The sequence below is a fragment of the Henckelia pumila genome, chromosome 4 (assembly GCF_033568475.1).
Source record: "Henckelia pumila isolate YLH828 chromosome 4, ASM3356847v2, whole genome shotgun sequence".
Taxonomy (NCBI): domain Eukaryota; kingdom Viridiplantae; phylum Streptophyta; class Magnoliopsida; order Lamiales; family Gesneriaceae; genus Henckelia; species Henckelia pumila.
Window position 1 is genome coordinate 108,575,901 of NC_133123.1, and position 12,104 is coordinate 108,588,004.

The 12,104-nt window shown below is 33.3% G+C and overlaps 2 protein-coding genes across 2 annotated transcripts; both read left to right on the forward strand.

The window, feature by feature from the left end:
- Nucleotides 1-2,351: 2,351 nt before the first annotated feature.
- Nucleotides 2,352-7,325, forward strand: LOC140860030 (uncharacterized). Its single transcript, XM_073262771.1, has 5 exons — nucleotides 2,352-2,953; nucleotides 4,161-4,197; nucleotides 4,501-4,737; nucleotides 4,871-4,918; nucleotides 6,665-7,325. Exons 1-5 carry the CDS (start codon nucleotides 2,634-2,636, stop codon nucleotides 7,133-7,135), a joined length of 1,113 nt encoding a protein of 370 aa, XP_073118872.1. The 5' UTR covers nucleotides 2,352-2,633; the 3' UTR covers nucleotides 7,136-7,325.
- Nucleotides 7,326-9,788: 2,463 nt separating this feature from the next.
- On the forward strand, nucleotides 9,789-10,637 carry LOC140861523 (uncharacterized). Its single transcript, XM_073264545.1, has one exon. The coding sequence runs from the start codon at nucleotides 9,789-9,791 to the stop codon at nucleotides 10,635-10,637; it is 849 nt and encodes a 282-aa protein (XP_073120646.1).
- The last annotated feature ends 1,467 nt before the right edge of the window (nucleotides 10,638-12,104 follow it).

Consider the following 12,104-nt stretch of genomic DNA (forward strand, 5'->3'; position numbering starts at 1 on the left):
TTTTATTGAACAAAATGCTTCGAACAATATCAATTAAAGGCCTCCTATTGTTTTATTAATTAATTATTATTTATATATTTAAATATGTAGCATCATTTGGTGTTTTCCTACAAGCCCATAAGAAACCCACGTGCTGATATATTATTATTATTCTTCAAATGGTCATAAAGCTAACAGGAAAATATGGCACCAGTTGAGTACGGTAGAATATAGATATTATGTTTTATTATGGGATCTTTATTTCATGTTTTCAATACCTATATCTTCAATATTTTTAAGAAGGTTTATTTTATATGTTGGAGAACTAAAGATCAAATTATTTTTCCATATTCTCATAAGTGAAATACTCCTAACATTTCATAAATAAATTATTAAAATGAATTGGTCTTTTTAAAAAACTCAAAATAGATATATTGAGATTTTCAATGTTGCTTTCTAAAAATCGATTGATTCATCTTAATTTCCAATTAATAGTCTCTTTAGAGCCGAGCACATGAATTTATATTAATGAGATGTATCGACTCGATTCATGTGCACAGTGAAAAATAATAGTGTGGATATAAAAATATTTTTGTTTTCATAATTTAGATCAAATAAGAAATCTGTCTCACAAAATTGACTAATCAGATATTTTTTATCATAAGAATTTTTATGATTTTCGTTATAGTAGTGAAAAAAAATAGGAATATTAAATTTTGAATTATATATTTTTCAATAGGGTTAAAAGTTAAATATTTTATTATATAAATATAAATTATATATAAAAATTAGAATATTTGTATATTGATCAATCAAATAAAACTTTCATTGTATAATGCTTGACATCAAATATATAAATTTTATCAGCAACTCTAAAAGAGAGATAAAAACATCATTCGTTCACTATTTAGAATATTTGTTACATAACTTATAAGTTCATTCAAAACTTATAAACTTTTTAAAATTTTATAAATTTTGAATTATTTTTTTAAAAATAACTTGTAAACTTCTTTACCACGGTTAGATTACATTTTTTATGGGACTTCATTTATATTTTGGAAATCCAAAAAATAAAATTTATCTATGTAATTAGGGAACAAACACTCTAATATTATATTTTTTATATTCTTTTTGTATGAAAAATCAATTTGAAGTTTGAGTATTATCTTCCTAAATATTAGATATAATTATGAGCATTCAAACTTTGATTTTTAGATACAGATATTAAAAGGTAAATTTTTATGGTTTGATTTTTGGAGTACATATGATAAAACTAAACTGGGGAAAAAATTAAAATTTAGTTAGATTAATAATTTTATTTATATTTTAATTTAGATTATACATAATTAAAATTTAGTTAGATTAATAATTTTATTTATATTTTAATTTAGATTATACATTTGATAAAATTAAATTTAGTAAATTAAATTTATTTTTTGTTAATTTTTATTCGATTCTTTTCTGTTTAACTCATTTAGTCTTTATATTTAAATGTTTAATAAAAAAAATTACCCACTGGGGAATTCAAATCCCCGCTGCCTCCGTGAAAAAGAGGTGTCCTAAACCACTAGACGATAGAGAACTAAAATGATAATATATGATATTTAAGAATTTACTTTAATTATTAATTTAAATATTTATTCAAATCAAATAAGTTGAAATTCGAAATAAAATTGTGTAAAACAAAATCGAAAAAAACGATAAACATATTGGGTATAGCAATTAGGCATAAACGAAGAAATCATAACTCCAAGATTCCTACTTTACAATAATTTTTAGAACAAATGTATCTATATATTAAATTTATGCACATGAAAATTCGTGTGAATAAATAACTTATATTATATTTAAAAAATAAATCTTAATTTTAAATTTTCAAATAGAAAAAATATATATGAAATATGATAATTGTAAAAGCAAAATTATAAATTTATTAAAATATGAAAACATTAGTAGTTATGGTAAAGGGTAATATATTAAAATACAGGAAGAATAATACTTTATTCATATCATTTCATTTGGAATATATATAGTTTAGTTTCTATATTTAATATTATTTCTTCTATTTTTTTAATCAAATTAACAATGTTAAATTAATATAATTAATTACTTACACAATTATTTATTTTATTAAAAATTTTATTAAATAAAAAAAAATTATTTTTTTAAAATTTACTATTCCAAGTTAATTTTTGTTAAAACATACTCCCATATGCATCAATGGGAGGGACGGAATAATATATTAATGTGATATTTTTGTTTTATTTATATTAATTTAATGAGAGTGCGTCCGTGCACTCTCCCCTCTCCGCTCAACACACACACGCAACACCAAAAAACCAGACAGCCATACGATACGATGATCTCATCTCTTACACAGATTTAGCCCCAACACACACACAACTCTCTCCCTCTCTCTCTCTCTCACACACACCCGGTACCCATCCACAAACAAGGAGCGAATCACGAAACCCACTGCCCACCTCGTTCATCCTCCCTCTCAACCAACCCACATTACTCCATTTCACTCACCAAACACCTTACTCATGCATTCATGAATATAATCTCCAGTCATCAACTCCATTTTTGGTGGCGCTCACTGATATTCTTCTTCTTACAAGAAAAAGGACTGATTTTGTAGCTGTTTTTCGAAAATGGGGTGCTTAGTGTCTCAGATGGCTGCGAAATTTGCCTTCTTTCCACCAACGCCGCCCACTTACCAGGTCAAGAAAAGGGACGGCGGAAAACTGGTGGCCGTGTCCACGGCGTCGTGTTTGCCTATAGCCATTGATGATTCTTCTCTGGATGTGTTGTGTATTCAGACGAAAAGGGGTAACAAGATTGTAGCCTTTTATTTGAGGAATCCTTACGCCAGGCTTACGGTTCTTTACTCTCATGGAAATGCCGCTGATCTCGGCCAGCTCTATGACTTATTTGTTCAGCTTAAAGCTAATCTTAGAGTTAATCTAATCGGGTTTGTCCCTTTGTCATTCTCTCTCTCTTTTTTTTTTCCTGGGTTCTTGTCTGCTGGAAAAAAAAAATCAGAGTTCTTTAGACCCATGTGTCCGATTTTTTTTTTTTTTGGTTTTACTTGCAAAATAAACATATGGGTTTCTTGCCGATTCGTAGGTTCTGGATAGGTGGTTTAAATTATTTATAGAAGTTTTTTTTTTTTTTGGTTATACATATAGCCTATAGGTTTGTTCCTCTTTCCTGTATTTGGTTTCTCATACGTTTTCTAGTTTGTTTATTATGATTCCAGAGTAATCTGTGGTCAACTTGACTTCGATCTAGTCTTGTAAGTTTTTGTTTTGGATGTGGTGAAAATTTTTTCTGTACAAAATGCTAGTTTTACCTCTATTTTGGGCAGTGTAAATTACCCATTCAATAGAAGTGGATACATAAAATCTTCGAAGGTTGGTAAAGGTCCCCTACTTCAAAGTCATGTATTCTAAGATTCCCTTTGTTTCTTTCGGGTGAAAAGGTTTCAAAATGTCCACGTTCTTTTGGAGTGAGATTCCATGTTTCTTGTTCTTATTTCATGGGTTCAGATCTGGGATCTTGTATGTTGAACAACTGGCAATCCAGCCTCACCATTTTCTAAATTTCTGTAACTTCAACATTATGAAAATTGTTCAATAAATATTTCTTTTTTACAACTATACAGAGGCTCAGAGACTAATAATTTTATATTGCTTCCAGTCATTTTCGAAGCATATAATTTCTTTTTCAGATTGTTCGAAAGCTATTGGTTTTACATGTCTGTTGTGACTCATTCATTAAATGTTAGAATTATTTTTCACTATTTTATGCTTTCTCGGAGGGGAGTTGAGTTGGCAGTGACATTTATCTCTACTTTTATGCTACTCTGTCCATGTGCATTTGATTGCCCATGTGCATTTAATTTTTTTAGTCAGATGCTATTACTTGTGGAACTTAAATCCTGCACAGTTGTGTCCTATTCATAGCTATTGAGAATATTGAGCGTGTAGTTTTTGGTGTATATGTAACTTGTTTTCGTATTAAATTGTCTGAATCATGCTTTGGACTTGTATGTATGTTATTTCTCGAACTCTGGGGTGGGAAAAGGTGATCAATCAATATTAGTCGAATTAAGTTTTTCGAAAATATAATCCTTGGGCCAATTTATAGTATCACTCCATTCTGTTTCTATTATGCAGGTATGACTACTCTGGTTATGGAGCTTCTACTGGTAAGGTAAACTTCGAGCTACCAGTGTCTTGTTAATCTATATTTGATTTTTCATATGACAAATTGTAATTTGTGTTTTATCAGCTTTTTAAGTGAAAACATGAAAAAAAAAAAAAAAAGAAAATAAAAAAGGATTCATGGGTTCTTGCTTAAGTCTTAACGAGTATTGAAGCAAGTATGTGTGTATCCTGATTTTTAGGTGATGGTTTATAACTTGATATTTGATTTCAATAAAACAAATCCTAATTGGGCATCTTTCTTTCTTGTCTTACTTACCAATTCTTCATTAAAATTTTGGAATGCTTCCAGCCAAGTGAATATGATACATATGCGGACATTGAGGCTGTATATGAGTGTCTTCAAACTGAATATGGGATTAGCCAAGAAGATTTAGTTTTATATGGGCAATCTGTTGGAAGTGGCCCCACATTGCACTTAGCAGCTAAATTGCCAAGGTTGAGAGGCGTTGTTCTGCATAGTGCCATTCTTTCGGGCCTTCGTGTGCTGTGCCATGTGAATTTCTCACTCTGTTGTGATATTTATAAGGTCAGCAAAGTTAACTTTTTGAGAGAAAAATAAAATATTCTATAGGCGCTAATAATCTAACTAACTATGAATTAGAGCTCTGAAAGTTCTAGTTATTGCCTTTTTAAGCTGTTGATTTTATCTTTAAATGCAGAACATAAACAAAATACGGAAGGTGAAGTGTCCTGTTCTTGTAATACATGTAAGTGCTACCGGTATGTACAAGCATTTGAATCGAAGTTTCAATTGCTCGTTAATTATTTCGGCAATGAATCTTATGACATATACAAGAGATGTATAATTTTTGCCTTACTTGTGTTGGCATTGGACACATCATCCATATTTGGTATTCATAAAGATACAAGTATGTGACATTTTAAGAGGCTGATGAAATTCGATATTTCATTTGTGTTGCATTCTGAAGTTAGAATTTCATTATTTAAGAATCTCTGCTGGAAGGAATTCCGTAGTCTTACTTCTAGGTGCAAAACCTGCAGAAAAAATTTTCTCAATATTTTTTTGTAGGAGAGCATATCCAGGTTTCCAAAATGTCATCATTTAATTTTCTTTGTTAACTACAAATTTCCCAAAGAAAGAATTTATATTTAATATTAAATATTTTTTGATTGAATGTGTACATGAAGGATGTATCCTTTAGCACATGACTTCATCAATATGGATGCTCTTTGTCGAATTTAGAATGGTTGAAATATGGTGAACTGATAATGAAAGCCAACAACATAGATTTATCTGGGTTGGGCATTAAGGCCTTCATTAATGATATAATGTTTAGAGGGCTAAAACTTTACGAATCATTATCAATCTCTCTTAATTAAGATTATAATTATAAATTATCAACTATTTATGTAGGTAAGAGTACAATGGCGGTAAATATGATAGGAAACCTTTTCTGTAGCCATACAAGCTTTAAAATATAATATCTGGTACCAATATACATTCTTTGATTTCAACACCTTTTAAGCTTCAGCAGTTTGCATTTTGGTGTCCTTTTTGGGACATCAGTGAAACTGGAATTTGTTGCATTTTAGTTTCTGCCGTATGGTTATTTCTTTCATCTTCCTAATAATTTCGTTTGGATTTGGCTTTTTAGCTCAAAGTATGTTCCAAGCAATGAGCTCTCGATTCTGTGATTGGTAAATGTTACGTTTTCAATTCTTGTGTATTCCTAGAAGTGCAATTATTGGGAGAGGATTGTTGAGAAACAATAGTTGTCCATGCTAGAGCGATCGAAACATGAATTTTATGTTGACAAACAGTTTAGAATACTAGAATTGCACCGTTAAACCCACAAGTGCTCGATCCTATAAGAATGACTCTTGCATTGGATATAACCTAAATTATATAATCCTTTTGTTTCATGTGTGTTTAAATGTGCTTTGAGCCTTTAAGGCCCACCACTATGCATGCTTAGTTGTCAACGAGGTCACATTAATGTTGGCGTAGAGGCTGAGCCTTGCTGCGGTTTGAGCATAGTTCCGCCAGTTATGGGGCTCTTAATGCCATGATAATCATCAAGTAATAAATTTCAGTAGGAACATGACATGTCCTCTGTGCAATATAAGTAGAAATCTTGGAGTAACTGCGATTGTGTAAACATTGACCCGCCCTCGTCAGACTATTGTTTCCTTGGAAAGACATCAGCGTAATTTCACTTTACCTCACTATATATGACGAGAAGAATAAAATCAGAATGATAATATAAGAATCTGATTTTATTTACGATTAGCATTGTTCGACTTTGTAAACTCTAATCCACTCGAAGTTGTGTTTTTTTTTTATCACGGGATATTTTGCCCAAGGGCAAATTCCTCTTGGCGGTGCAGGTAGTCTTCATTTTAAACCTAGCACGTCTAGATCTTCTCAAAACTCTGATGCCACCCTTGACTACTCTGTCTTGTATAATGGCATTCTGTTATGCAATTTGCAGGGAACAGAGGATGATGTGGTAAATTGGCTTCACGGCAATGGTTTATGGAAAATGGCCAAGGAACCTTATGAGCCCTTGTGGATCAAGGGAGGCGGGCACTGCAACCTCGAGCTTTATCCAGATTACATTCGCCATCTTTGCAGATTCATTCAAGAAATGGAGAATGTAAACACTGCAGTTCGACTCAGAAAGATTCGTCAATCACTTCGTTTGCACAGAAAGACTCATAAATGCTGTAAAATTAGAGTAAGACATCCCAAATGCCCACATTGTCCGGATCTTAAATGCACAGATTGCTGCTGGTGGCAGCCGCAATGTCCGAAGTGGCAGCCAAAGTTCACATTATGGCGACCAAAGTGCCCCGACTGTCTCAAACCAAGCTGCACTAGATGTACATGCCGGTGCATGAAATGCACTTGTGGGTTCACATTGTGCTCATGTTTGTGTGGAGCCAAGTGTTCATGCTGCTGATACAGAAGGGATGGGTATACGAAGAGATTTGGATGAAGAGTATGAATGGTTTTATTTTTGTACAGATTGGTGGAACTTGGAGATGATGTTTGAGTAGTTTGTGACATTGACTAGTTTTAGGATTTTGAATCATGTACAATTACACTTGTGTTTGTTTTTATAGTGGTGGTTACTTATTTCAACTTTCTTTTATTTTTATTGTTATTGTTATTTTTATTGGTATATGATTATTATTAAAAGAAACTTTTCAAGGAGCGACGATTTGTTGAAATTTTGTTGGAACTGAATTATTTTTACTTGGAAGCAAAATAAAATTGAATTTGGATTTGATATGCCTTTATAAATTCCTAAGATTTAAAATAAAATTAAATATGGATTTGGAGTTTCAAGTCCATTTTGTATGTTGGGTTAAAGTTTAGGAAAAAAATTCATTTGAGTTTCATTTCTTGATCGAAAATGAAGGGATGTGAAGTAATTTGTGGAACGTAATGATTTATAAACGATAAATATTTTGCAAGTGCCCATAGGAGCATAGACGAGTTGGTAAGGCCTGAAGTGACGTGAGAAAAAACTTTTCAGCGTTGCGGGTTCGATCCTCGTGTGGAACATATTCCCTACTGAAATATTGTGGAGTATGCTCTGGGAATTGGTTATGTTGCTCCCTCTCTCAGGTTCCTGCCGCTCGTGCACATCCCTCGATTTAACTTCGCATGAGCCAATAAGCCTCTGACTCATATGGGATGAAGTTTCCTTCGACCTTCGGGGTCAACCCTTAAAAAAGATAAATATTTTTTGTAAGTAAATCAAATATATTCTATCTAATATCTAATATAATATATATCTATCTATAACCTTTTTTTCAGTTTTTTTAATTGTTGTATAATATGCGCAATCCACGAGGAATTTAATTTTGATTTCTGGATATCCAAATTTTGGTAGATTTCAACCTAGCATATGGGCAAGGGCGGTTCCACAAAAAAATTATATTTTATGAACATAAATTAGGAATCAAACACGAAAATATAAAAGAGGAGTCAAAAAATTTAAGTTAATATTCATCGTTTAATGTGTGAAAAGTGACCCGAAAATTTGTGGTTCATAGTCTTTAAAAAATTATAGCTCAATCACCAAGTTTAAAACCAAAACACAAATGAGTTTTAACTTTTTTAAACCTAAAAACAAATTGTTGAAGCAAGAATTGTCAGCTTAAGAACTTGTAAGTTTAACTTTTAATTTACGAGTCGCGATAACTGCAATGAAGAGAAAATTTTTGCTGAGAAAATTATTACAAATATTCATTAATTATACTGATATATATATATATATATATATATATATATATATTAGGTAGCGGAATGAAGTTATTATTAATTATTTTGAGAAAATGTCAAGTCTTAGGGTTAAATTGTAAGTGAAATTTGAAATCTAAAAATATTATTTAAATGAGAACACTATATTTAACATTTTGTTATGAGATGATTATATATATATATATATATATAATATATTTTAGTGTGACCGGCTGTCCTCCCTTGATAAAATTTTTAGATCCGCCCCTGCATATGAGTAATACCCTAATAATAGATCTAATGTCACATGATTTTCCACATTAACAATATTTAATTAATTACGCGTATGTGTAAAAATACGAACCGTGTTGAAAAAAAAATATTTGAATGAATTGAAGAAATATTTGAATGAGTTGAAGGAAAGGCTTGTCCTAAGTAAATTTGAATTTGGTGAAATGATTTGGAGGAAAAACTTGGTTTTGGTTTGTCCCACATTGGAACAACTCCAATGTATTGTTCACCTTATATAATCCAACTTTGGATTATGGGATTGGTTCCTTAGGGCACCGGATGTTTTGCAAAAGGGCAAGACGCTAATCGATGCAACAAACACACACGCGCGGGGCCGGCCAGCGCGGCGGAGCGGGGCGAGGCGAGGTCTTATGATCAATTATTCTTTTTGGATAAAATTTGGTTAAAAAATAATATTTATTATTTTTTTTAGTGCGCCCGAGCGGTAAGAAACTACTAACCGAGCGCAGCCCTCACCTTGCGAGACAGTAGGCTTGATATTTGTTGGCCGCCTGAGCAGTCTTAAATTACCGACCGAGCGCAACCCAAATTCTGCAAAACAGAAAGTTGGGTTTAAGTTGGCTGCCCGAGCGGTCAAATATTACCGCTCGAGTGCGCCTTCTGCAGTCTGAAAAGTCACGTTTGTTTCTGGGCCTTTTCTGTCACGGGTTGCATTCTTAGGCCATAAGACGTATTGTTTGAAGTCTTAGGCTATATATATGATCAGTTATAACGTATAATGATATAGAAAAACATCTTATAATGTATACACCAGATTTCTGCAAATCTCTCCCTCACTTTCTCAAAAGAAAAGTTGATACTTATTTTCGTTCGCTGAAGTTAGTGATATTTGTAGTGCTGCTATATCACGATCGTTAGTCGTTGTATCTTAGAGACGACTTCCGCCAACGTTGAGCACCGTTAACGGGCAATTTCTTCTTGTGGATAGAGAGTTTCTCTCGTCTCGACTTGTTTGCTGCTTTTGTTGCTGCTGTTGTTAAAGTTTTTCAGAATTCGGAATACTTCCTCATAACAATCGCAAGACGAAATTTTGTATTTCTCGGATTCTGAAGATGTCCACCGTTTCATTCACTCCGCTCGCTTCCGCCCCTGCACATGAAGAAAAGCCGCCAAAGTTTTCTGGTGCTGACTTTAAACATTGGCAGCAGAAGATGCTGTTCTATCTGACAACACTCAATCTGTCTAGATTCCTGAAGGAGGATCCCCCTGTCGTCATTGAAGGCGATTCTGACACCCAAAGGAGGACCGCTGTTGATGCATGGAACCACATCGATTTCCTGTGCAGAAACTACATCTTGAATGACCTTGATGACACTCTCTATAGTGTCTATTCCTCTGTGAAGACTGCCAAGGAACTCTGGGATTCCTTGAAAAATAAATACAAAACTGAAGACGCAGACATAAATAAGTTCGTGGTTGGCAAATTTATGGACTTCAAAATGGTAGACTCAAAAACTGTGATGATTCAAGTGCAAGAGATACAAATTATCTTGCATGACTTGTTGGCTGAGGGGATGGAGATCAATGAACCATTCCAAGTCGCTTCTATCATTGAGAAGTTGCCTCCGATGTGGAAAGACTTCGAAAACTACCTTAAGAACAAACGTAAGGAGTTAAAACTTGAAGACCTTATTGTGCGGCTTCGCATCGAGGAGGACAACAGAAACACTGAGGCCAAGTCAAATAAAAAGATGATGGAAACCGAGGCCAAAACAAATCTGGCAGAATCTAGTACGAGTGACAAGAGGAAGCGCCTCCATGATGGAAAGCAAAAGGGGAAAGCGAAGAAATTCCAAGAAAGTTGCTACAACTGTGGCAAATCGAATCATATTGCAAGGGACTGCCGTCTTCCAAAAAAAAAACAACAAAAATCAGAAACCAAGGCAAGTCAACATGGTTGAAGAAAGGTATGTACCTTTAAAAATTTCTGATATTGATTTAAGTGCCGTTATTTGTGAGACCAACGTGGTGGATGATCCAAGAGAATGGTGGATCGATACCGGCTCTACGAGCTATATTTGTGCCAAAAAAGATATGTATTCCACATATGCCATCGTTGGTGATCGAAATCTGTTCATGGGAAACTCCGCAACGTCTGAAGTTGTTGGAGTAGGAAATGTGGTGTTGAAAATGACCTCGAGCAAAGAGGTGATGCTCAAGAATGTGCTGCATGTGCCCGACATTCGAAAGAACTTAGTTTCGGGTTCTCTCTTGAGCAAGGAAGGATTTAGAATGGTGTTTGAGTTCGATAAATTTGTATTGACAAAGTCTGGTGTATTTGTTGGTAAAGGGTACCAAGATAGTGGTCTCTTTAAATTGAATGTAATGAATGTTATCCGCCCAGAGGCGAAGAATAAAGTTGTTGGTTCTACTTACTTGATTGAAAGTTATGAATTATGGCATGAACGATTAGGACATGTTAACTTCAATATGTTGCAACGACTTGCAAATTTAAATGTAATACCAACGTTTAAAATAAATCCACAAAACAAGTGTGAGATTTGTTGTAAGGCCCGAGATTATTTAATTTTAATTCAAAAATATTTAATTTGGGAATATTTAGAGTTTAGAATTAAATTCTAATATTCTTAAATGAATAAGGATTGAAATTGAATTAAATCGCTTTTCCGAGGACTGAATTGCAAATAGCCAAAAGTTCAGAGACTAAACTTCAATTTGGCTAATATTTATCTAAACTTATACCTATTTTCAGCCACTTCACGTGTACACACCAGAAAGAAAGGGAGAAGAACAAATTCCAAACCTCACGCCATTTTTGTCCCTTCAAAGCTCCGTTAATTCGCGATCCGGCCGTCAGAAATTCAAGATAAATATATATCTGTGATTTAACCCTCCGAAACCTTCGTTTTGGTACAACATTTATTGAGTTATTTCATACTTTATTTTTATGTTTAAGATGGGTTGTTCTTATTTCTGATTATATATGTGCTTGAGCTAGTACCGGTTACGTATTCGCCGACGGTTCGGGAAAAAAATGTTGCTCAGATTTTATATGATTTTAGCAAGCAAAATTCGAACAATACCATGCCTGAATACTACTGATTTTTATGTTATTGAGCTGATATGATAGAGATTATGGTTGGTATGGCTTGGTAGATTGATTTGGATATCGTTTGGATTGCCGGTTTTTAGTCGTTACGCCGCCGATTTACGATCACAAGCTGTTTTGAGTTGTATGGATTAAACCATAGATTGAAGTGGTTGGAATACTGATTTTCAGTTGTAAATACATGTTATTTTCAGATTGTATTGATGTGATCAAGCTCAAGAATTCAGATTTTGAATCGGCAAAGAAGTCAAGAAGGTTTGAAGCCTTTTGCAATTGAGGGTTGAGTTGAAAGTTGAGC

Coding starts and splice junctions, on each gene's coding strand:
- LOC140860030 (XM_073262771.1), top strand. CDS start 2,634: ATGGGGTGCTTAGTGTCTCAGATGGCTGCGAAATTTGCCTTCTTTCCA. Junction 4,198..4,500: donor ATGGAGCTTCTACTGGTAAG/GTAAACTTCGAG, acceptor GAATGCTTCCAG/CCAAGTGAATATGATACATA. Junction 4,919..6,664: donor GTCCTGTTCTTGTAATACAT/GTAAGTGCTACC, acceptor TGCAATTTGCAG/GGAACAGAGGATGATGTGGT.
- LOC140861523 (XM_073264545.1), top strand. CDS start 9,789: ATGTCCACCGTTTCATTCACTCCGCTCGCTTCCGCCCCTGCACATGAA.